The sequence below is a fragment of the Canis lupus genome, chromosome 16, assembly GCF_011100685.1.
Source record: "Canis lupus familiaris isolate Mischka breed German Shepherd chromosome 16, alternate assembly UU_Cfam_GSD_1.0, whole genome shotgun sequence".
Classification (NCBI taxonomy): Eukaryota; Metazoa; Chordata; class Mammalia; order Carnivora; family Canidae; genus Canis; species Canis lupus.
Window position 1 is genome coordinate 34,315,352 of NC_049237.1, and position 24,101 is coordinate 34,339,452.

Consider the following 24,101-nt stretch of genomic DNA (forward strand, 5'->3'; position numbering starts at 1 on the left):
TATTTTCTTCCTTTTTAAAAATTTTCTTTATTTATTTCCCTCCTTTTTTGGCTTTGGGTTTAGTTTGCTCTTTTTTTCTGGTGTCTTAAGGTGGAAGGTTAGGGTATTGCTTTGAGATCTTTCCCCTCTGATAATATATGTATTTACAGCTATAAGTTTCCTTGAAAGTACTGTTCTAGGGATCCCTGGGTGGCGCAGCTGTTTGGCGCCTGCCTTTGGCCCAGGGCGCGATCCTGGAGACCCGGGATCGAATCCCACATCGGGCTCCCGGTGCATGGAGCCTGCTTCTCCCTCTGCCTGTGTCTCTGCCTCTCTCTCTCTCTCTGTGACTATCATAAGTAAATTAAAAAAAAAAATTAAAAAAAAAAAAAGAAAGTACTGTTCTAGCTGCTTCCCATAAGTTTATGTTGTATCTTCATCTTCATTTTCATTCATCTCAAAATATTTTCCCATTTTCCTTTTATTTGTCCCATTGGTTTTCTTAGAGACATGTTATTTAACTTCCATGTATATGTGAATTTCCCAGTTTTTTCTGTTACTGATTTCTAATTTTTTGTCCACTGTATCTCCTACTCTCAAGAATACATCTTTAGGGGATCCCTGGGTGGCGCAGCTGTTTGGCGCCTGCCTTTGGCCCAGGGCGCGATCCTGGAGACCCGGGATCGAATCCCACGTCGGGCTCCCGGTGCATGGAGCCTGCTTCTCCCTCTGCCTGTGTCTCTGCCTCTCTCTCTCTCTCTCTGTGACTATCATAAATAAAAAAAAAATTAAAAAAAAAAAAGAATACATCTTTATTATGGTCATACTTCTACTATAGCTTACTATAATTAAAAAGTATAATTACAAGTGGTTATATAATGTAGAAGTCTTCAACAAAGCTATCTTTCAATATATTGTGATATAGAATCTCATGATACATCCCAATAATATGATTATAGTTTCACATATGTCATAAATCTCACCATCAATTTCTCAACATTATGAGGTTTTTTTTGGTATTACCTATGAATGCTTTGTGAACGTTTTATTTGGTAAATATGTATTTTTACAAGTTCCTTTGTTATTACATTTAGTTCTTTATGAAATTGTAGGAATGAATTCCTATAAATTAGAAAATATGATTCCATTTTCCAGATTTTTATCTATATATATTATTTGCAGAAATACCTATTTCACTATGGAGCAGGGGTAGTGCTTTTGCTCCTGAGGAGGATTTTATGGACCCTTTTTGCTCTTTTCCCCTGTTTCCCCACCTCATTCCCCTTTTCTGTTTTTCTTCTCTCCTGACAAAGAGAAAAGCAAGGTAACAATAGATGAAGACATTTTTGCCTTATTAATATGAAGATTCTATTATTAGGTATCTGAATATAGGAAATTAATACAAGAAATACCTAGTCTTTGAGGTCTTTGAGCAACATGTTTTTATTCCTTTTTAATTTTTCTCTTTCGTCATAAAAAAAAATTTTCTCTTTCTTTGTATTTGTCAGAATTCAAAAATTTTTATGGCAAATACTTTTTTTAGTAAGGTCTGTAGGACAGAGTTTCACGTTGCATCATTTCTATTGTATGATTTGTCATTCATCCTCTTCTCTCCTTTTTTCTGATGAGACCTTCCTTAATCATCATTAGGTTATTTAATGAACTTTCAGTTAAAACCACTGTGACATAGTTTACTTACATTAAGAGTTGAATGTAGAAATCCTTTTCCTTCCTGTTTTTTCTTATTTTTTTATCATTTCCACAGAAAGAACATGCTCTCTGAATAACTGTACAGTGGCCAAAAGAATTGGAAAAGGAAAAGATGCTACTGTCATCTTTGAGCATTTCAGGAAACCTGTAGATCCATTTGTTCCGGAAAACTGTTCTTGCAGTGTACTAAATGCAGAGATAAATCCTTCCAATGCAAATATTTCAAATACCTATGGAAATGTGCAAAATGGAAACATTTCTATACATGAAACATACAATGGACAGAAGGAGCACAATTTAGCAGAATGTAGAGACATGTCTCAAGTACATATATGTGATTCAAGTCTTTCATTTATTCCCAGTGGTACCAGAGAAAGTGTTAATGGTGACCTCATGTTAAATTTGACACATTTTACAAATGTTTTAAGTGGTCTTTCTGCTGCTTTTCCCCTTCGTAACAATACTGGCTCAAGCACAGTTATTACTTCAAAACTCATTAAAGACCCAAGACTGATGAGAAGAGAAGAAAGCATAGAAAAACATAATAATATTGCAGGCTTAAATGAGATTTTGCCACTTGAGAAGAGTTTAGATTTTGTTAATTCAGGAATAAACCTATCATCGATGCCAAGTAATTCTGCCTCCTCATCTGAAATTGTGGCTGGTGATCATTCTGTGCTTACTAGTTGTTTGGACACCCCTTGCTTCAAAATTTCTCTTGACAATTCACAGTCACAGGCGCACAACTTGGACTTTCAGAGCTATAATTATACAACTCCCAATAAAATGGCAGGACAGTGTAAGGGCCAAGACAATTTTTCCTCCCCAATGTGTTTGCCAAACATAGTTTCAGAAGTTGAAAACCAAAAACACAGTGAGGGAGAAGTCCAAAGATCCCAACAGAGAAGCAACATCCCACTTTTAATTGAAGAAAAAGATGAACCACATAACTCTTATGAATCAGTGAATACTTGTATAAGAGGGTACAGCACTCACATCTCTCAGAAATCATGGTCTTCTAATTCAGAAACTGTATGTCAGACTGGTCAGCAAATGTCTACAGTTTTTCCTCTCCAAAGGAAGGAAAACATAGATGGGTACATTCAAAACATTGAAAAAATGAGAGACTTCACTGACCCAGAAGATAATTCCAGGCATGGAGAAAAGCAGATTTTATGGAAAGAAACTGAAGCAAAAATCAGTCCAATAGATAATTACATTTCTTTGTACCAAGAATGCAAAGGGGATGAGAGTCATGATTCTTTTGGGAAAAATTCTGATCAAATATTAATTACACAAGAATTAGAAATACCAAAATCTTCCACATCTGCCACAAAGGATAAATATAAGTTAGACCATCTAGCATTGGAATTACAAAGTAATCTTACTCCAAGAACAGAAACCCTTTCACAAAAGCATCCTCAACCTTCTTTGGAGTATGAAGATAACATTCATACAAGTTTTGCAGTTTCTCAAAAACTAATGGAACTAAAATTGGAAAAGCCAAATGAGAACTGTGTTAACATTATGACTAATGCTTTCCAGGAAGCAAAAGACATTCCCCAGGCCAAAGAACTGCCAATTGATGGGGTTATTTCATCTCATGACGTTAAAACAACTCATGACAATTCAAATTGCAGCGTATCTAGAGAACATATCTATGTCCATAGGAAAAATGAAAATGATCGCATGTCATTGGAGAACATGCAGAGAGACTGCAAAGTAACTTTTCAAATTGCTGATAAAGGTCAAAGTCATACTTTGTCATGTAATGCAGAGTTGCACAATGATATACACCTGAATATTGATTTCAAAGAACAAGGAGATCATGATAAAGAAAATGAAAATGAGACTAAAGAGGAAAACACTGCTTTGTCTACAGAAAACAACAGAGTAGATATATGTGGACATGAGAAGCAGGGTTCTCATACAAACAAAAATTATGCCAATATAGATGAAAGAAAGAATAAAAATTACAATAATGTAGAAATTTTGAGTTCTGAAGAATTTTGTACATTTAATTTGACTGGAGGAGAAAAATGCATATCAACAGAAGCTACATTTTTAGATAGTGAAAATACTGTCACTGCCATAAAACAAAAAGATACTCAAAATACAGGCAGAAGTGTAGAGCACTTGACTTCCATAACATTTCCCCAAATTGCAGAGTCTTCAGTGCATGTAGCCTCAAATGCTGCAGTACAGATAGCTGGTAGTATGGTGCCTACATTAGGCACAAATCATGAAGATCACCAAAGATACCAGATTAAAGAGGCTTGTTCTTCTGAGAGTCTAGATTTTGGTTTATTAGTAAAACATAAGGTTTATGACTGTGAAATGGATATAGATGACAATAAATTACATGAGTCATTTCATCAATCAATAAGTGACAGCTCAGTTCTTCAAAGTTTTGAAGTGGAAAATAAGATTGAAGTAGGATCAGAACAGTGTAATGATGCTTTTCTAATTCAACAAGATCCTCCTAGCCATGGAAATGTTCTGTATGAAGAATTTAGGGCCTCATTTGAAGCTCTAAAGTCTCGTATTGATTGGGAAGGTCTGTTGGGAAGTAATAATGGGGAGAGGGAAGTTTTGAAAAGCTCCAAAAGAAGGGAGAATAATGATCAACGTTACTCTGAGAAAAGTAATTGTCTTTATTCCTCTATACAAAAAAACAAAGCAGAACTCTGCCATCCAATTTTACTTCCAGATTTACAAGTGAGAATCACTAATATATTTCTGCCAGGATTCAGTCCCACTTCTGAATCCCTTGCATTGAAAGATAAGTTTTGCAAAAACATAACTAAAACCACAGAACCAGAAATAAACAAGGAGGGTAAAGTGCCAGGATTTGAAATGTATTCCCAGTGTTCTGGTGAAAATTCAGGTTATTCACTTGAAGATGAATTTGGTAATACAAGACAAGAATCAGGACTGGTGAGTAAATCTGAAATCTCGCATTCTCTTGACGTGAATCATAATACACAAGGGAATCATGCTTCTGAAAAACAAAACAGTGGACCTTTGCTTAGTGAACCCTCTAATGTCACAACATTAAATAATGAAAGCAGATATTCCTTGACAAAGTCAAAAACTAATTGTAATGATACTAGAAGTAAAAAGGACACAGAATCAAAAATTAGCAAAAGAAAGCCACGTGTGCCTTTTAAGGATGAGAATATGGCACATAAGGATTTAAGAAATCATGAAATTTATGGCAAGAGGAGGAGGCTAACCAGTCAAGATTCATTTGAATGTTTTTCTTCATTATCCCAAGGACGAATTAAAACCTTTTCAAAGTCAGAAAAACACATTAAGAGTGTCCTGGATATTCTAAATACTGAAGCATCTTTATGCAAAAGCAAACGTCTTTCCAGAAAACTTGACAGAGCTGTTCTTCACTTAAAAAAAGCTCATAGGAGAGTTCACACATCTTTGCAACTTATAGCTAAAGTAGGAGAAAAAAGAAAAGGCCCATTACCAAAATCATATGCAATAATATGCAATAATTTCTGGGAAAGTTGTGACCTTCAAGGTTATAGCTCTGTGTCTGAAAGAAGATATTATTCTACTAAACATTTTTTGTCAAAAAGAAAATACGACAAGCCAAGAGAGAAAAGGGCTTTGGGATTTGAAATGGATAAATCATTAACTCCTGTATCAAAGCACAAGTCTTACCAAGCAAGTAGAGAGAGAATCACAGAGTGTCTTTCTAACACAAATGTGGCCAGCAGTGTCTCCAGTCACACCACTGTTCATGTAAGAGAATTTTGTGATCAAGAATATCCTGAATCACAGTTAACCCTGTGCTCTACACCCCAAAGTACAAGTTGGTCAACTTATAACAAGAGCAGTATGAGAAGTCTAAGATCATCAGAACTTCAGACATTTTCTGGAAAAACTGGGTGCCTGTTTTCCCCACCCTGCCCAGATGAGAAACTAACTAAAAAAGAAAATCAAATTGGCATAAAGTTTTTATCTAACATCAGTAAATATGAAAAGCCTGGGAGCCATTCAGCAAATCATAAAATTAAGGATACAATGAAAGAAAGCCATTCTGAGACTAATAAGGTAATAAATAAGAGTAATTCAGTATCTTTAAGTAACATAAAAGAAAACAATGTAAGTTTTAGCAGAGACAAAAATTATGATGCAACTTGTATAACACACACAAAGGTAAAAACTGACATAGTTATTTCAGTTTTGGAATCAAATGTGAAGCACTTTTTAAACGTTGATATCTATAAACCAGATAACCTTATTTTATCTGGTTATAAAGGAAACCTGGAAGTAAATTTTCCTATGGAAGAATGGACAGCTCCTAATCAGAGCTCCAAACCAGGCATTATTACAGAAGACTTCCTTATGGACCCATTAAATCTAACTCTGATAAGCCACAAAAAATACAACAGTGTTCCTCAGTTGTTACCAACTACTCCAGTGACAGACAATGAAGTAGAATCTTCAGAATCTTATTTGGATAAACAGAGAATTTTTGCTAAAGATTCTTTTGCAACATCCACCAATGTACCAAACTGTCAGCCAGAATGTGGTGGAAAAGAGTTTCTAAAGGCAGAACAATGCTCTTCAAGTCATTGCTTCCATATAGATGGGAATGAATCAAATGTTCTTGAGAATCCTAAGTTGGGTCTTAAATCCGTAACTGAAGAAGGTAAAAGTTACAGGAAAAATACAATGAAGAGGCTATTTTTCAATGATAGTTCTTTGCCCTTAAAAGATAATGTAAAGGATTCTTCTTCAAAAAAATGTATGGCAAAGACAGACATTCAGGCCAGAACAATGTGGAAAACTAAACAAGCAGAAAAAGCAAAAGATTCACTTCATAGAAAAAGCTTGACTGAAGGATCCATTGCTAAGACAGAGTACAAAAATCAAAAGAATAAGACCTTAGAAGAATCCTCCTACTTAGGTGAGAAAAGAATTAGAAATAACGTGATTGATTCTCATCTAAGCATTGAAGATATTACTGAGGCAGTAGTCTCTTTGAATAACCCAATTTCTAATCATCTTAGCAAAAGAGAGAAAGAAGGGGGAGTTAAAGTTGGTAATGACTCTCATTCTGACTCTGCGTTGCATTCAGAAATAGCCTGTAATTCCAAACCAGGCATTATAAGAATGAATCATGGGCCTGCTTTACATAGGCACTCTCAAACCTCCCAACCCTCTACTCCTCAGAAGATGACTACATCAAACATGAACGGATTAAAAGAAAAACATTGCTCAGCTAATCATTCAGCTCTTATAGCTAGGCTAATTCAGATTTTGAGAAGGGCAGATGAAACATCATCTTTGCAGATTCTACAGGAAGAAACTAAGGCTTGTCAAAATATTCTCCCTTTATTTGTTGAAGCTTTTGAAAGAAAACAAGAATGTTCTCTTGAACAAATCCTGATTTCAAGAGAACTATTGGTAGAACAAAACCTGTGGAAAAATTGCAAACACAAATTAAAACCATGTGCTATTGACTCCTTGGTAGAACTCCAAATGATGATGGAAACTATTCAGTTCATTGAAAACAAAAAAAGAGTCTTAGGAGGTGAACCAACATTCCGAAGCTTGCTTTGGTATGATGAAACATTGTACGGTGAACTGCTTGGTAGACCACGTGGATTTCAACAGCAATCCAATTTCTATCCTGCTTTTCAAGGAAGGTTAAAATATAATGCATTCTGTGAGTTGCAAAACTATCATGATCAATTAATTGAATTGTTTGAAGAATCCAAAAGGGAAAACAACTCATACTATGCATTCTTAAAATACAAACGACAGATTAATGAGTGTGAAGCAATAATGAAGCATTGTTCTGATTGCTTTGACTTTTCTCTCTCTGTTCCATTTACCTGTGGAGTTAACTTTGGAGATAGTTTAGGAGACCTAGAAATCTTAAGAAAAAGTACTTTAAATCTGATTGGTATGTATGGGGACTCTCCTAAAGTTGATTCCTGTCCAGGAAAACAAGACCATTTGTGGATTATCATAGAAATGATCTCTTCAAAAGTTAATTTTATTAAGAACAATGAGGCAGTAAATATTAAAATATCTCTTTATGGTCTGGAACATATCTTTTTTGATGCTGCAAAAAGTCTTGTTTGGAAAGAGAGGAGACAGTCTTTCTGCAAAAATTACTCAGGAAATAAAAATAAAGAAATGCTACTCAAAATGAATCAGTATGCTTTTTCTAAGTTGAAAAACATATATGATATGTTGTCTAAAGACTTAAGCAGTGAACAGATTTCCAGTATTGAGCTTGAGAATACAGAGATTACTTCCAGAGCATCAGATGATCTAATAAACAAAGCTACAGTTAACATTGAAAACTGTAGGTTTAACAGTACTTTGCCTTCACACCCAGATTTCTGTTGTATTAGTGAAATATTGGATCAGGCTGAATTTGCAGACTCTAAGAAATTACAGGAACTCACTTTGAGATGTACTGAACACCTAGAAATTTTAAAAAAATATTTTCAGATGGTGCAAGAAGAGAACATAGATAATATTTTTATCACAGAAGAAAATGTTTTGGACATGGTGAAAAACCACAATCATGGGGCTATAATTTTAAAACCTGCAGCCATTGAAACCTATATTGAAATTGTCATGCTTTCAGAAACAGTTCACTTTCTTAAAAACACAATGGCAAAGAATTTAGACAAACAGAGGTTTCGAGGTATGCTTTGGTTTGATTTGTCACTTCTTCCTGAGCTGATTTGCTGCCAAGAAAAAATGACTTGTTTTTCATTTCTTAAAGATAATTCAACAGATTGCCTTTGGAAGGTCATAGAGACTGCTATTTCTGAACTGAAGAAAGATCTGGATATTATTTATAAATATGATGAAGCTGTTAATTGCTCATATGCTCTTCATTTGCTCTCAAGAGAACTTGAAGAGCTTTCAGAAATAAAAAAACTTCTAAAGAAGTCTGAATATTCTGTTTCTACGTATATTGACTTTGTGCCATATATAGCATCCATAAATTATGGAAGCACTATGACAGAGTTAGAATACAATTACAATCAGTTTTCTACACTGCTCAAAAACCTAATGGCTGCCCCTCAGAAAGATTTAGGGAAAATGGCTCATATTATGAAAGTCATGAAAACTATTGAACATATGAAGATAATATGTGCTAAAAATGCTGAGTTAACCATTTCCTTTATTCTGTGCCAAATGCTACATAACAGAAAGAAGACTTTCCCACTGAAGAGAAAAGAAAAAATAAATACGCATGTAAAACCTAGGAAGAGTACCAATAAATCTAGTACTTTTATGAAGGTGCCCTCAATTTCAGAGTGCATAATGAAAAATGTTTCAAATTCCTCTAGAAAACGATCTACTACTGTAGACCAATGTGAAGACTCTCAGGAACAAGAGAAAAACACTACTGTTTTCAACTGTAAAAAACAAAAGGTAACATGTTTTAAAACAAAACCTGTGTAAGTGTTACTTTTGAGAACAAATCTACTCTTCAAACAGGTAGTTTTCTGATTGGTAAAAATAGAGAATGCTTTGACTGTTGCCTTGCAAATGAATTTAAAGAACTGGATTGGGGTGCCTGGCTGGCTTAGTCAATGGAGCATGCAACTCTTGATTTCTGGGTCATGAGCTTAAGCCCCAGAATGGGTGTAGAGCTTATTTTTTTAAAAAAGAAAAGAAAGAATTCCTGATACCTAAAGTGATATGATTCTATATATGAGAAACATCTTGCAGATGTCTACTTTAAACTAAAACTTACTTAATTTAGAAAACATTTCTTAGAAGAATATAAATCTATATAACTTCTTAAGGGATAATCCAGTGTGAATGTAAGTTAGTAATTTATTAAGTAGCTTCTATATAACAAGGCTACACTTAATGTAGTGAATATTAAAAACTGGCTAGTGGAGCCTGTGTTCTTGACCATTATCATCCACATGGAAAAATAGGACACATATTTTTAAATAGATGATTATGAGGGAATTAAAAGAAGTCCTACCTAAACATTTTATTTAGCAAATCATAGAAAACATTTTCTTTTGTACCTGGCACTGTTCTAATGATTTCACAAAATCTTTGTGATGTAGGTACTATTACTATCTTAAGGTATAAAACAGATCCATAGAAACATTAAGTTACTTTCCCAGGGTCACAGGGTTAGTAAATAGGCAAGCCCGGATGTAAAACTAGGCTCCCGAGCCCATATAACCTAACAACCTACACTCAGAGGCTTCTCTTAAAATTTTTTTAGAATTTCTCAGTTCAGAAGTAAAGAGAAACCTATATGCACACTGAAAAGTAGGAATTCTTTCTCGGGCTATTGTAATTGTATTTGTTAAACTAGTTCTGGTGACCAGGAAACCAGTCATTTATTTCACTGTTTATAGGAAAATGCTTAATAAAAGAACAGTTTGTAAGCATACTTCCAAAACACAATAAATACAAGTTGTGTACTCTACATCAAGAGTAAAATGAGGATAATACTTAAAAAGGTATTTTAAGTATTGAGAAGAAAAGAAAAAAATGGAGGTTTATTTTTTAATTTCAATGAATAGCACACAATGAAGTTTTGCCTTAAATTAGGAAAAAACGGTTATCTGATGAAGGTTAAAATAAAGAAGGGGGTATCTAAGTTATGGAAATAATATGGGCAAAAATACAATGTTTATTGACATCATTTGAGAAGTGAGTTTAAAATTAAGTCTAGAACAAAAATTTAATTTAGTGGACAACAGTAAGCTAAGATAGAGAGGAATGTTGTTTCAGATTATAAAATGTCTTAAATATAGGTCCAAGGAGTTTAAACTTTATTCTGTATTTATTGAAGGTAATGTCCTGTGAAATGTGTTGTAGAAAGAATGATGTTTTACAGAATAAGAAAAGAAAGTCCATATTTGACAGACAATTACTTAACAATGGGACTTAATGACTGATCTACTAAAAAGAGTATGTTTTTAAAAAGGGCAGTTAAAATTGGACTCCAAGATTTGTTATAAGATATGGGGATAAAGGGATCCCTGGGTGGCGCAGCGGTTTGGCGCCTGCCTTTGGCCCAGGGCGCGATCCTGGAGACCGGGGATCGAATCCCACGTCGGGCTCCCGGGGCATGGAGCCTGCTTCTCCCTCTGCCTGTGTCTCTGCGCCTCTCTCTCTCTCTGTGACTATCATAAATAAATAAAAATTTAAAAAAAAGATATGGGGATAAAAAGAATGTTGCAGATTGCTTGTTTAGAAAAGTTTCTCCAGACATTTATGACATATGGGAAGTCCAGCAGAGTCACTGGTTTTTAAATGGGGAGGATTAATGAACGTAGCTTATGACAGTGCATTTTAGATGATGACAGAACAAGCAATTTTAAGTATCTGATGTGAAAATAATATTTATGTTGCATTTTATACCATCACCAATGTAGGTTTTCTTTATAACTTTTTAAAATGTAGATTGACATGAAAGATGTCACAAAAGTCGACAAAGAAAAGACAACATTCAAGCATCCAAGGTAAGAGTTGCCATCAGCCCTATCTGAAGAAAAACTAAACAAAATTAAGCACATATTAAGGAACAATACTAACACATTTATTTATATACTTCTATTGGATCATGCATGTAACTGAGAGGAAAAGAGTAAGGTTAGGAGGGAGAATAAGATTTCAGATTATACAGTGCATTAAGGTTTAAGGAATTTGAACTTCATTCTGTAAGTATTGAAAAGTAATGTCCTATGAAATGGGTTTTTTTTCAGTGATTTAAAGGATAAGAAGAGGGATCCCTGGGTGGTGCAGCGGTTTAGCGCCTGCCTTTGGCCCAGGGCACGATCCTGGAGACCCGGGATCGAATCCCACATCGGGTTCCCGGTGCATGGAGCCTGCTTCTCCCTCTGCCTATGTCTTGCCTCTCTCTCTCTCTGTGTGTGACTATCATAAAAAAAAAGGATAAGAAGATTCTGAGTAGAGTTAGAAGTAGTAGTAAGTTAGAAAAGAGTGATGTTTTTAGAATAAGAAAGTACAATTCGTATTTGACAGACATCATTTAAAGAATTCATGGGGATTAGTAACTGGTTTGCTAAAAAGGAGATAATATGACAAGTGATTAGACTGAGTTTTTTTAAACTTGTGGGTATTACTAGGCAGATTTCAAAATTGGTTAAAAAGATAGAAATTGCTGACTTATATTACTAAGTGGGAACTTAGTCATCAACATACATATATTATAAATGTACTACTATTTCATAAAAGGATGTTTAAACATCATAATATAGGAGGAACATGATTTCAAAAATAAAGGCTAGTTCTTTAAACTTAATTATTTTTATGAAAAACTCCCTACATGGTTTATATTTTGACATGAGATGGCACCACTGAATATGTTGACCATCTCTAATTTCATTCAGCTCTCTGCAATTTTCAAATTATCACAGGCTTCATTTATTCACATCTTTTTTCCATTTTGTGAAGGAGAATGAGTAATACAGAATTAAAAAGATGAGCATTCTCGTTTCTGTCTTACTTGGTTTTGGTTCTTTAAATCTACATTTTATTTATTGCATTTCTAGAATCCTTTTCTAGAATCTTTGGTTGTGTAGTGGCATAAAGATGAAAAGGGATAACATAAACCATTTATATAATCGTCTTAGCAACTAAATATAGGTGGTATTTGCTACTCAAAGAATCAAACTTTGTCTCACATAGCAAGAAAATGAATCCAAATAGAAGGTTAATACAGGGTGCTTGGGATCCCTGGGTGGCGCAGCGGTTTGGCGCCTGCCTTTGGCCCAGGGCTCGATCCTGGAGACCCAGGATCGAATCCCACATCGGGCTCCCGGTGCATGGAGACTGCTTCTCCCTCTGCCTATGTCTCTGCCTCTCTCTCTCTCACTGTATGACTATCATAAATAAATAAAAATAAAAAAAATACAGGGTGCTATTTTCATGGGAGAATATTCTCTAAGAGAATGCATAAAAGAGTAACCATACAGGCAGCTGTCAATCTATAGGGTTAAGACATCACTTAAAGATTGGAAATGTGGGCAGCCCGGGTGGCTCAGCGATTTAGTGCTGCCTTCAGTCCAGGGCGTGATCCTGGAGACCTGGTATCGAGTCCCGCATCAGGCTTCCTGCATGGAGCCTGCTTCTCCCTCTGCCTGTGTGTGTCTTTGCCTCTATGTGTGTGTCTCTCTCATGAATTAATAAATAAAATCTTTAAAAAAAAAAAAGATAGGAAATGTGATAAAGCCAAAATTGTACTTTCTGAAAACTGTCAAAGTATTATACAGGATTGGATAAGAATGATGATGTTGTCACTAAAATGCCTTTTAGGGGAGACTGGATTAGGTAAAATAAAATACAGAGCTGTTAGTTTCATGAGTTAGATACACAAACTCCAGGCCCAAGATTAATTTCTTTTGCATGGGAGGAGTGATTATTTTTTTCTTTTCATCATGTTCTTTTCCACATGTAATTCAAAGAATTTGATGAGACACCAAAAAATATAATCATCCTGGGGGACCTAAATTAACTATCTTGCTCTAGACATTTCCATAGTGAATGCTTCCTTCAGCCCGGGTGAGACTTTCTAAATTTAGGTAGGAATGTCAGGGATATTAAATTGGCATCATATTTTGGAGGTCTGTGTTTCCTCTTCTCAACCTTGAACAAACAAAATATCTTAGTAGTTCCTGATAACAGAAGATGATTTTTTGGCAGGGGCAGGGCACAGCTGGTGGTTTTGTCAGTTCTATATAGCCATTTACAAGTAGAGAAGATCAACAAGTTGGAAATATATGAATGCAAAACTACAGTAAAAAAAAAACTGGATGTAATTTCCTACTTCTAAAAGCCGCTTTTAGGAAATGTCCAATGCATAAAATAATTACAATATTGATGCACTGTATATATTTCTAAATGTATTAGAAATACATTTGAAATGTGGAGTATATCACATTCAGCAGGAAAAAATCTGAATTCAAAACAAGGGAGTAAAACTGGGGAAATAAGTTACCCAAATACTGCTGATAGAGAAAATGTAAATCTTAAGAATTCTCCTGAATAAAAACTTCAAATATGTGTTTACATTAAGATTTGGGGACTCCATGTATTTTAAGTTGTTTTTATGTGTGTGTTATACTTAATAGGACTACAAGATCTCATCCCGAAAGTGAAAGTGAAATAGGACCAAGTTCATCTGACAATCTGAAAAGACACCATGTATCTCCAAAAAAGGTTGAGGTGGAAAGATCACTACCTGGCTCAGTTTTACCTTTAAAGAACTTAAAAGACATTTGCACATCAAAGTCAGAGGGCAAAATATATGTAACTAATACTTCACCTGATACTTCAGAAGACTTTACTGGACAACAGGGGAACTTAAATAGCATGAAGAAAAGTAATGTGAATTTTAGTGCTACTGAAACGAGTGATAAGAAAGATTGTTCTTCTTTTGCAATTTGTGAACAAAGAAGTGTAGATGGCAGAATATTTCCAAAAGACTGCAGGATGCCTTCACAGAGATTTCTTACTCCTGCAGAGAAATCTTGTCCCTCAGACATAAAACCAGGAACTGATGCTTCTCCTCTGCCTGATGCATCAGTGCTCTCAAACCCTATTTTCCATTTCATTGGGGACATCCCTGCCAATTTAGGAATGAATGATGACACTGTCTTTGAACTGCAAGATAATGAAATATTAAATTCATCTATTAAAAATTCTGCATGCACCAATGCTACAGAACCCAAACTTACCCAGAACAAATCTCCTATTCTGCATGTAAATAAAACTCAGCCTGCAAAAACTGAGTTAAAAGAAAAATATATGAAGGATACTTTGAGTCCCAGTATTATACCTGTTGAAGCATCTGAGAACTTAACCCTTAATGTAAATCAAACAGCAGAATATTCTTTTTCTGAACAGCAGAATAATGAAAATTCAAAAGTCCTAACTCAGAATGCTGCTGCATATTGGAATGAACTTCCACGGTCTGCATGTACCCCAATATATAATTCTTCTGAGCATTCATTTGGAACTTCATATCCTTACCATGCTTGGTGTGTTTATCATTATAGCAGCAGTGGCAGCAGTTCCCTTACACAGACATATCGTGGAATAACATCATATGAGGTACAGGCACCTCCTTCTGGGATGTTGACTGCAATTGCAAGTACTGTCCAAAACACACATCCTAATCTTTTGTACTCTCAATATTTTGGTTACTTTGCTGGGGAGCCGCAAGCAAATAACTTTGTGCCAGTGGATGGGTATTTTCAATCTCAAGTGCCTGTTTCTTACAATTTTCAGCAGCCGATTTTTTCACAGTATGCTCCCCATCAGCCATTCCAACAAGCTGTATACCCTTACCCTCCTGATTCAGGTGTGCTTCCAGAAGCTCCTTGGACATATGGTGAGTTTTAGAAGTTTTAGTGCTCTATTGAGTTTTTACTTTTATTTCTTTGTACATTTATGTAAATGAAATTTACAGCAGGTGATGATCTATAGCAGTCATTTTTCTGTGCAGACTTGTAGAATTGTTCAAATCTTAGGCAGAGTTGAATTATGTTGTCAGATGGGAATCCGATCGTCAAAGATTGAAACAAAAAGAATCGGTAATATCACTAGTATGTCCTTCAATAAAACCCAACTTTGGGAAGTAGTTAAGTAAATTATTCTTAATCCATTCCATGAAATACAATGCAACAATCACAGGGTTTATAAAAGTTTTTAATGACAGTTTTTAAAACTTTGTCATATATATTTACCTGTGTAAATAAAGAAATGCCTAGAAATACTGAAATGAAAGACACCAACATTTTGACTTGTCTGCCTCTGGGTGATAAAATTGGGGAATTGTGGAGAGAGTTTTTTATATTTTCTAGATTTCCTACCATGAAAATACATTATTTTGATAAATGGAGACGAAGAGTAAAAAACCAAGTTGGAAAGAAACTTCAGTCAGATAAAGCAACCTTTCTCTTTCTCTTGGTATTCTAATACAGTATATCTGGCCATAAGTGAATGGAACAACTTGGTAATTGCCACTAGAACTTGAAATTTTTTTCTCTTAAGTACAATTCCATTTGTAAAATATCATAATTAAAACATAGATTTTTAAGATTAAATTGAAATATAGATTTACCAGCATAAAACAAAATATAAAAACAATGATTAATCATGCAAAAACTACAGTTATCCATTAACATCCCAATATTCTACCATCAGAAGTAATATATACTGTAAGTAAAGCTTAACCTAATCTTTTATGGTCTTAAACAGAAAAATGCAAGAGAATTTCTTTCAAGTTAAAAGGTTGTTTCCTGGGACACCTGGCTGGCTCAGTCAGAAGAGTATGTGACTCTTGATCTCTACACATTGGGTGTAGAGATTACTAAAAATAAATAAACTTAAAAATAACAATAAAAGGGGAACCCTGGGTGGCTCAGCGGTTTAGCACCTGCCTTCGGCCCAGGGCGTGACCCCGGAGTCCCGGGATCGAGTACCGCATCGGGCTTCCTGCATGGAGCCTGCTTCACCCTCTGCCGGTGTCTCTCCCTCTCTCTCTGTGTGTCTCTCATGAATAAATAAATAAAATCTATAAAAAAAATAATAGCAATAAAATAAAAAGTTGTTTTCCAACTCTAGATTCTTATAAATTAGTAAATAGAAAAAATTAATTGAATTCATTTATTCATTCATTGTCTGAATTGGATAAGAAGCAGCTTGTTAAAATAGTTCTGTTTCTAATTTAAAAATCTGATCACAGTAGCACCTCTACATTGGAGTTGCCACTGACACTCTGTGACCTATAGGATAAAATTCAAATATTTTAGCGTGGAGTGCAGAGTCTTTCACAGTTTATACAGCCTCATCTCCCACCACTTCCACCTTTGTATTCAAGTCACGTTGAACTTCATCCTGTTCTCCCATGTGACATTTCCTCTGGTACTTCATAGTACTTCTTGTGTGTGTTTCTCACATGATAAAGCATGTGAGTATTATATGGTATTGTAATTACCTGTGTATCTTTCCCTTCCTATCCCGGTCCACAAAATGATTTAAACAGGAATGGAAATTGTTCACCTAAAACAGAACCTGAAGAAAAACCTGTAGAGGAAAGGAGAAAGACATAGGAGTGGAAGTGGGGAAGTATATGACGGTGCTTTATCCTTTTTGATTAATTTGATACACTGCTGCTGTAATGTAAACACACCAAACATAGTAGATGCGGCGAGTCTAAACTAGAAATTTTCATTTCTGAAATAGGAAATCTTGAATGTAATTGTTTCATTAACATAAAGGTTTTCAGAGTTTGAGCTTTCTCTTGTTAATAATTAATGTTTGTGATGCTTAAAAAAGATATCTCTGAATCAAATCCAGCTTTGATTCTCAAGAATTTTAATTGTTAACCTACTTGGTTATATTAGTCAAGTGAAAATAAAGGAAAAGAAACAACTATCTACCTATTGTATTATTAAAAAGTAACTCTAAAAATATTACAAGGCAATAAGCCACCTCATTTAGTTTTCCTAAGTGCAAATAATCTGTAGAGTTCACTTCTCATGCTTTCAGGAACTGCATTCTTCTAAAGGTATGAAAATCCCTGTGACCCATTTCTTGATGTTTTGCTCTTGATGCTTATATTCAGCACCATAAATGGAATTAAAGGAAGGGGCTAAATGAGCTCTGTGTGTGAGACACATTACATCCTTAACCCCGTTTATCTCTCGCAGAATACCTGTAGAGACACTATTGTTCTTTTACAGATAAGGAAAGTACTACTTGGAGAGCCTTATATAACTTTTTAAGATCCCATGGCTATTAAAGGGCAGATGTGCAGTTTGGCTCTAACTTAAGTCGGGTCTTCCACTGTACTATTACGTACCATTAGTCGGCATCTTTAACTTATCTCAAATCTTTGTGGCTTTTTTTCTTTCAGTTCCATGCCAACAAGAACCCTTTCAGCCAGGACATTGAAAAAAGCCTTCTGTCTACTGAAATAAAGGGGATTTAACATGTTTTTCCAAGTATTTTTTACTTATTTTTTTTGTTTTTACATTTTTTATATGTAAATATGGTAAGAAACAGAAACCATATAGCTCTTTATAAAATGTTTAAATCAACAGTATATCATATAATGTAATTGGAAACATGTCGATTTCTGACATCTTAAATACCAAAATTATTTCCATGCAATATTTTAGTGAATGTAGTAGGCCATTTTCAATATCCATCAGAAACATTAACAATATTTTGAAATTTATATTTTGAAATGTTTCCATCACAACTGTTACAGTTATATAGAGATTATTTTGAGATTATTCTAATGGAATAAGAGTAAATGTAACATTTGATATGATTAAAATTAAGCAATAGTAGTAAAATCTTTAAGATTTTTCTGATATTTTTAATACATTTATGCTAGCATTTTGCCTTTTGACTCAGACTAAAGAAGGATTTTTTTTACTTGAATTAGTCAATTAGACCAATTATTTTATAATTATTTTTTTTATTTTATAATTCTTGATACTTCATATAATTTACAATTCTGTGTCTAATGGGAAATTCCTTTCATTTCTATATTTTCTAATTTGTACTTGTAAAATATGTTTTAATAAGGAACTTGGTTTGTATATGTTCAGTGTTTGTTCTTGAGTAGAGATTTTTAAAGTTTCTATGTTTGAAGTAGTTTTATATCATTGTATTGAATTTACAGTATATTTAATTAAAACTTTTCCCATGAGCCCCTTCCACAAGATTTATTTCCTTTGTATTTCACAATTCAAACATTTTTTAAAAGTGATTTTGTAGCAGATAATAAGGAATAATTTCTTATCCTTTTGCCATTAGTTTAGTCAATATTTTAGTAGTTTAAATAATGCACCACAAATAGAAGTTTTTTAATGCTCTGGTCATAGGTTTTTTTTTTCCTTTTCCAATGTTCCACAAAAGCAAAAAATGTCTCAGAGATAATCATCATAGAACAACTGGGATTATAGTATATAAATGTGGTCTTCAGCACCATCTCTGCCCATCAACACCCATTCCTGTTTCCTGTCAGATTCTAGCTATAAAGATCCCACAAAACTGGATAGACCTTTCTCAAGCCGCAGTGGGCCCAAAAACATGACAAGAAATTTGCATTGGCTAAATCTAAACAGATAGCTAGCAGAGCCTTAATGTTTTCTCAAACTTTCTATGTTGGCAGACTTTTTATGTTACCTAGTACAAACCTCTAAAAAGAGTTTAATTCAGCCTAATTTATTGTAGAATAATTTTTCAATTTAGAAAAACACTTAGAACCCCCAGGATAAGCCTCTTTACTCACATCCACCAAATAGAATGGAATTTGGAATACTTTAGATTCTTCTCTAACAGATCTTTAAATGAGGAAAGTCAAGCAAAGAGCTGCAGCTGAAAGAACTAAGGAATTTGAAGACTATAGAATTAAAGCAATATCAAAACAACATGGACAGGAGAGGAGGATAGGGAGGTTTGTCCATATAGCTGTTTTATTTGAAAATAGTCTATAACACCTGAACTCCTGAACAGTAATACTGTGACTTAAAAAGTGACTTTGTCTCCATCATTTGGTTTATGTTTAGTTGTGGAAAAATGTTATAGATTTATTATTTAAATGTCTCTATTAGGTAAGCCAGAAGTTAAATGTTAAAAGGATATTTTCTTTAAACAATGTTCAGATTCTGTTAATACTGTTTTGTGATACTTTTATTTCAAGAGTTTTGATTTCTTCCAAAAAAAAGACACCTTATTTAAATATTCAGTTACATTTTAAAATCTACACTTTGAAATATAACATGAAAAACTGAAGCATTTTCTTCCCCAACCCCCCGCTCAAATATGTGTTTTGGTTCTAAAAGTAAAAGTAGAACAAATTAAAATCTGAGCAAACATTATTTTTAAAAACCTGGTTATTTGCAAATATTATTGTTCTGGAATTAAAGAGTTACCTGAATAAACCAAATTCCTTCTAGTTTCAGTGTTTTTTTTCTTTTGTGTTTCTTGACTAATGAACAAAGATACAAATGGTCCTTGGTTTACAAGTACCCATTACATGAGAAACAACCCACAAAGAACTGACTAAATAAACTGCTAGAGACTTCCTCCCTTCCTCCAAACTTCCTTACTGCCTGGAGTTTCGTAGGACAAGCCAGAGTCCTTGCCTTCATGCAGTTCTCATACCATTAAAGAGAGGTAAGTGATACACACATAAGTAATTTCTTTCACATCATGGGAATATGGAAAAAAAACAAAATAATGGAATAGAGAATGATTACATGATTGATATATATGCAAGCTGAGATGTTCAGGGAGGTAATCAAACTAACTTCTATATTCTTTTTTTTGTGATTTTTTTTTATTTGTTTATTCATGAGAGACACAGAGAGAGAGGGGCAGAGACACAGCAGAGGGAGAAGTAGGCTGTATGCAGGAAGCCCGATGTGGAACTTGGTCCCAGGACTCCTGGATCACACCCCAAGCCAAAGGCAGATGCTCAACTGCTGAATCACCCAGGAGTCCCTAACTTCTATATTCTTATGTTTTAATTATATCACTCTGCCTTCCACATAGAAGTGCCGCTTAAACTTAAGTTCTGAATCTAGCCAAATACAAGGCTGTACCCCCAATTTCACAAAGAGAATTCCCAAAACCGTTTTTAATGAACTTAAATACATAAACTTTTAGAGACATGGATGTATGCTTAAATATCAACTGTGTTATATAAAACTATCTAAAATTCTTTTAATTAGAGTATCTGGATGGCTCACTTGGTTAAGCATCAGACTCAGTTTCAGCTCTGGTCATGAAATGGAGCCCTGAGTCTAGCTCCTCCACTCTCAGCATGGAGACTGCATGGAATTCTCTCTCTCCCTTTGCCCCCTGCCCCTGCTCACACGTGCTCTCTCTCTCTCTCTCTCTCTCTCTCTCTCAATAATTGTTTTAAAGATTTTATTTATTTATTTGAGAGAGAGTACAAGCAGGGGGGCGGGGCAGAGGCAAAGGAACAAACCGACTCCTTAATTCAAGACTCCCTACTCAGGACCCCTGGGATCATGACCTGAGCCAAAGGAAGATGCTTAACCTACTGAGTCACCCAGGAACCCTAAATAAATAAGTCTTTTAAAAAGAAAAATTGGGGGCAGCTCAGGTGGCTCAGCGGTTTTGCGCTGCCTTCAGTCCAGGGCCTGATCCTGAAGACCTGGGATCGAGTCCCATGTCGCACTCCCTGCATGGAGCCCGCTTCTCCCTCTGCCTCTGTGTGTGTGTGTGTGTGTGTGTGTCTCATGAATAAATAAATCCTTTAAAAAAGAAAAAAACTTTTAACTCATTTTGTAGAACAATGTCATTGTATCCTGTCATGCATCTTTGACATCAATGTCTTTGTCATCATTAGAGCCTTTTTGAGTTCTATTACAATGTTCCAAGGCATATCATCCTTACTTATAAGTTTTTTGAGGTATATGCTTTTTAAATCTGTGTACATATCCAAAGTTTCTTTTCCACTGAAGTCATTTCAGGCTAATTTTTCCCTAAAGACATTTTTTAAAGTAATGACTTAAGTTTTCAAAATAGAGGAAGGCTCCATACTTTTTTCGATGGGTATAATTTTAAGAGCAAAAAATAGTATGTTCAGGAATATGTGGTTTCTTAAAAAAATCTTTTATAGACATAGTTTGATTTCAATTTGTACAATATTGATAGTGCTTGAGTACCATGATAAACTCCCAATTGTCCATGCAGTTTGAGATTGTGGAGGAAGAAAATGTAATTATTTTTGTAAGACAAACACTTTAAATTCTGACAAATACAATTGTAAGAGCAGTGACTTCAGATTCCCAGTTAGGTTACGAAAAGAAACAAAGAGGTTGCTTAGTAATGCAATGTGGAAATAAGATTAAAAGAGCCCGGGTGGCTCAGCGGTTTAGCGCCGCCTTCAGCCCAGGGCCCGATCCTGGATACCCAGGATCAAGTCCCACATCGGGCTCCCTGCATGGAGCCTGCTTCTCCCTCTGCCTGTGTCTCTGCCTCTCTCTTTCCCTCTCTCTGTGTCTGTCATGAATAAATAAAATCTTTAAAAAAAAAACTCAAAGATTAAGACAGGAAAATTCTATAAGACTATAAATCCTCATTTCCTGAAGTGTACGCTCTGCTGCCTGCTTTATTGTTAACTTCTTATTTCTGAATCTTGTAACCATTAAAGAATCCCTCTGGCAATTTTAAGAAACCTCCTTTGAAATACTCTTTGGAACCCTTAATCCCATAATACACCGCATTCTACATTGCCACAGGAAACTGCATTCTACATTCTACATTCTACATTGCCACAGGAAACTGCAAATATCTTGGGATTTGTAACTCCTTTCATTTTTAAAGTCTATTTTCCTTTATTAGGTAAGAATAACTTAGATCTGGGGCACCTGGGTGGCTCAGTCGGTTTTAAGTCTTTGACTCAGGTCATGATCCTGGGGTCCTGGGTTCCAGCCCTGCTTTGGGCTCCCTGCTCAGTGGGGAGTCTGCTTCTCCCTCTGCCTATGCCTACAGCTCTCCTTGCTTGTGTGTTCTCTCCCTCACTGTCAAATTAAATCTTAAAAAAAAAAAAGAAATTAGGGATCCCTGGGTGGCGCAGCGGTTTGGCGCTTGCCTTTGGCCCAGGGCGCGATCCTGGAGACTCGGGATCGAATCCCACATCGGGCTCCCGGTGCATGGAGCCTACTTCTCCCTCTGCCTGTGTCTCTGCCTCTCTCTCTTTCTCTGTGACTATCATAAATAAATTTTAAAAAATTAGATTTATGACATTCATTTTTTTTAATATGAGTATCTTTGTTTTGAGAAAACTAGTCAATTGAGCATATTTGGTTAAAGATTGCATTTACAATGAGGCAGCAACTATTGAACATCAGACTTGTGCTAGAAGTATGCTATTCTATTTGCACGTGCATCAACTAATGTTTATATCAACCCCATAAAGGAAAGCATTATTTGCTTATTTTATAATGCCTTCATTCAGAAGGCCCTGCAAGATCCCTCCAGTCATCTTTGTGTATATCAGTTAATAGTTTCCAGTATCGTTGGTTTGAAAAGAATGTAAGATGTCTTAAGTTTCTCTTCTTTGACATGTCACTTGCTTTTTTAATTCCAGACATCAATTTATGTACCTTATACATAATCCTTTCTTTTAAAATTTGAATTACAGAATATGCAAAAAGCATTACAGTAATTTTACATTTTTGCATGTTTGATTAAAAATTAATTGTTCTATGTGCATACAAGTATTTCTAGTCCTTTGGCTAGGATCATTTTAGTTGTATTGAGAAGTGAATGTATTTTTCATGTTGGGAGTTCTGCTATATCAAGTAACTAATGACTTCTACTCATTCTCAACCAAGGTGTTCTGAAACCTCATCTGAATATTAATGAAAATATTACTGCTAACTGTAAACTTGAAAAATAGGGTGATAAATTTTGTTATGTACATTTCACCATTAAAAAAATAAGAACTCTACCAGGAATACTTGAACCAGGGATATGTTCTATGGGATGTGCCTGTACTTCCTTTTCTTCCTGGGGTAAACTGAGGGTTCAGCCAAGGGATAATGCTATTTCTCTTTGTCAACTTAAATCATTCCATGGGAAATGGGGTGTGATTTGTATCCCTTTTACTTCCCCGTAATGCATACACCCACATACATGAGTGGAATACTTTAGGTTATAATCACATGTGTCCCCTCTATCTAAAGACCTCTGAACTTTTCAACATGTATAACTCAAAAAAGGTTGTTCAAGACTCAGGCTAGGGTTGCCTTACTCTTCTAAGTGTTCCAAATTCTAGTAGGATGAATTATATAGTCTTAAGACCTATTAACACCAACAAGAAGCATCTCACATTATTTACCTCACTTTGTTTTAACGGCTGGTTTCCTGCATGTCTCTCCCACTCTTTTTTTTTTTTTTTCTTTTTTTGTCTCTCCCACCCTTAACAAAGACTGTACACTGCTTTCAAGCCAGAGATATCTCATTGATTCTTCAATTCCAAATGTCCATCATACTGCTGAGCTCAGAATATGCTTAATATACATCTGCTGTTTGTAACTTAGAGTAAATACCGAATGGAATGGATTTTAATTTTGTCTTTTCAAAAACAAACAAACTTGTCAATACCATCAGATCTTTTCTGATTTTTTTTTTTACTCTAACCGCCAAGAGGAACACTCAGGATAAAATATTCACTAACAAATTGCTTTTACTTTGCCATTTGATGGGTACTCACAGAGGTTATAGGAGAACTTTTTCATTATTGCAGGTTCCTAGATCAAGAACCCAAAAAGCAGGATGAGAAAATTGTTTTTTAGTCCATCCCCAATATTTTGCCCTGAAAAATTAGTGGAAGATCACAAAAGTAGCATCGCTGGCTG

At 35.0% G+C, this 24,101-nt stretch overlaps 1 protein-coding gene across 6 annotated transcripts in view; it reads left to right on the top strand.

Annotated features, from left to right (window-relative positions):
* TEX15 (testis expressed 15, meiosis and synapsis associated) overlaps positions 1-19,651 on the top strand; it is a 93,899-nt gene extending 74,248 nt beyond the window's left edge. For 5 of the 6 annotated variants that reach the window (XM_038560165.1, XM_038560168.1, XM_038560166.1 and 2 more), the window contains 4 exons: positions 1,745-9,117; positions 11,125-11,183; positions 13,815-15,076; positions 17,606-19,651. In XM_038560165.1, the coding sequence (XP_038416093.1) occupies positions 1,745-9,117; positions 11,125-11,183; positions 13,815-15,076; positions 17,606-17,643 (8,732 nt within the window). In that variant the 3' untranslated portion in view covers positions 17,644-19,651. The remainder of the gene's footprint in view (positions 1-1,744; positions 9,118-11,124; positions 11,184-13,814; positions 15,077-17,605) is intronic. The other variant, XM_038560170.1, reaches the window with a different exon arrangement.
* Positions 19,652-24,101: the final 4,450 nt, after the last annotated feature.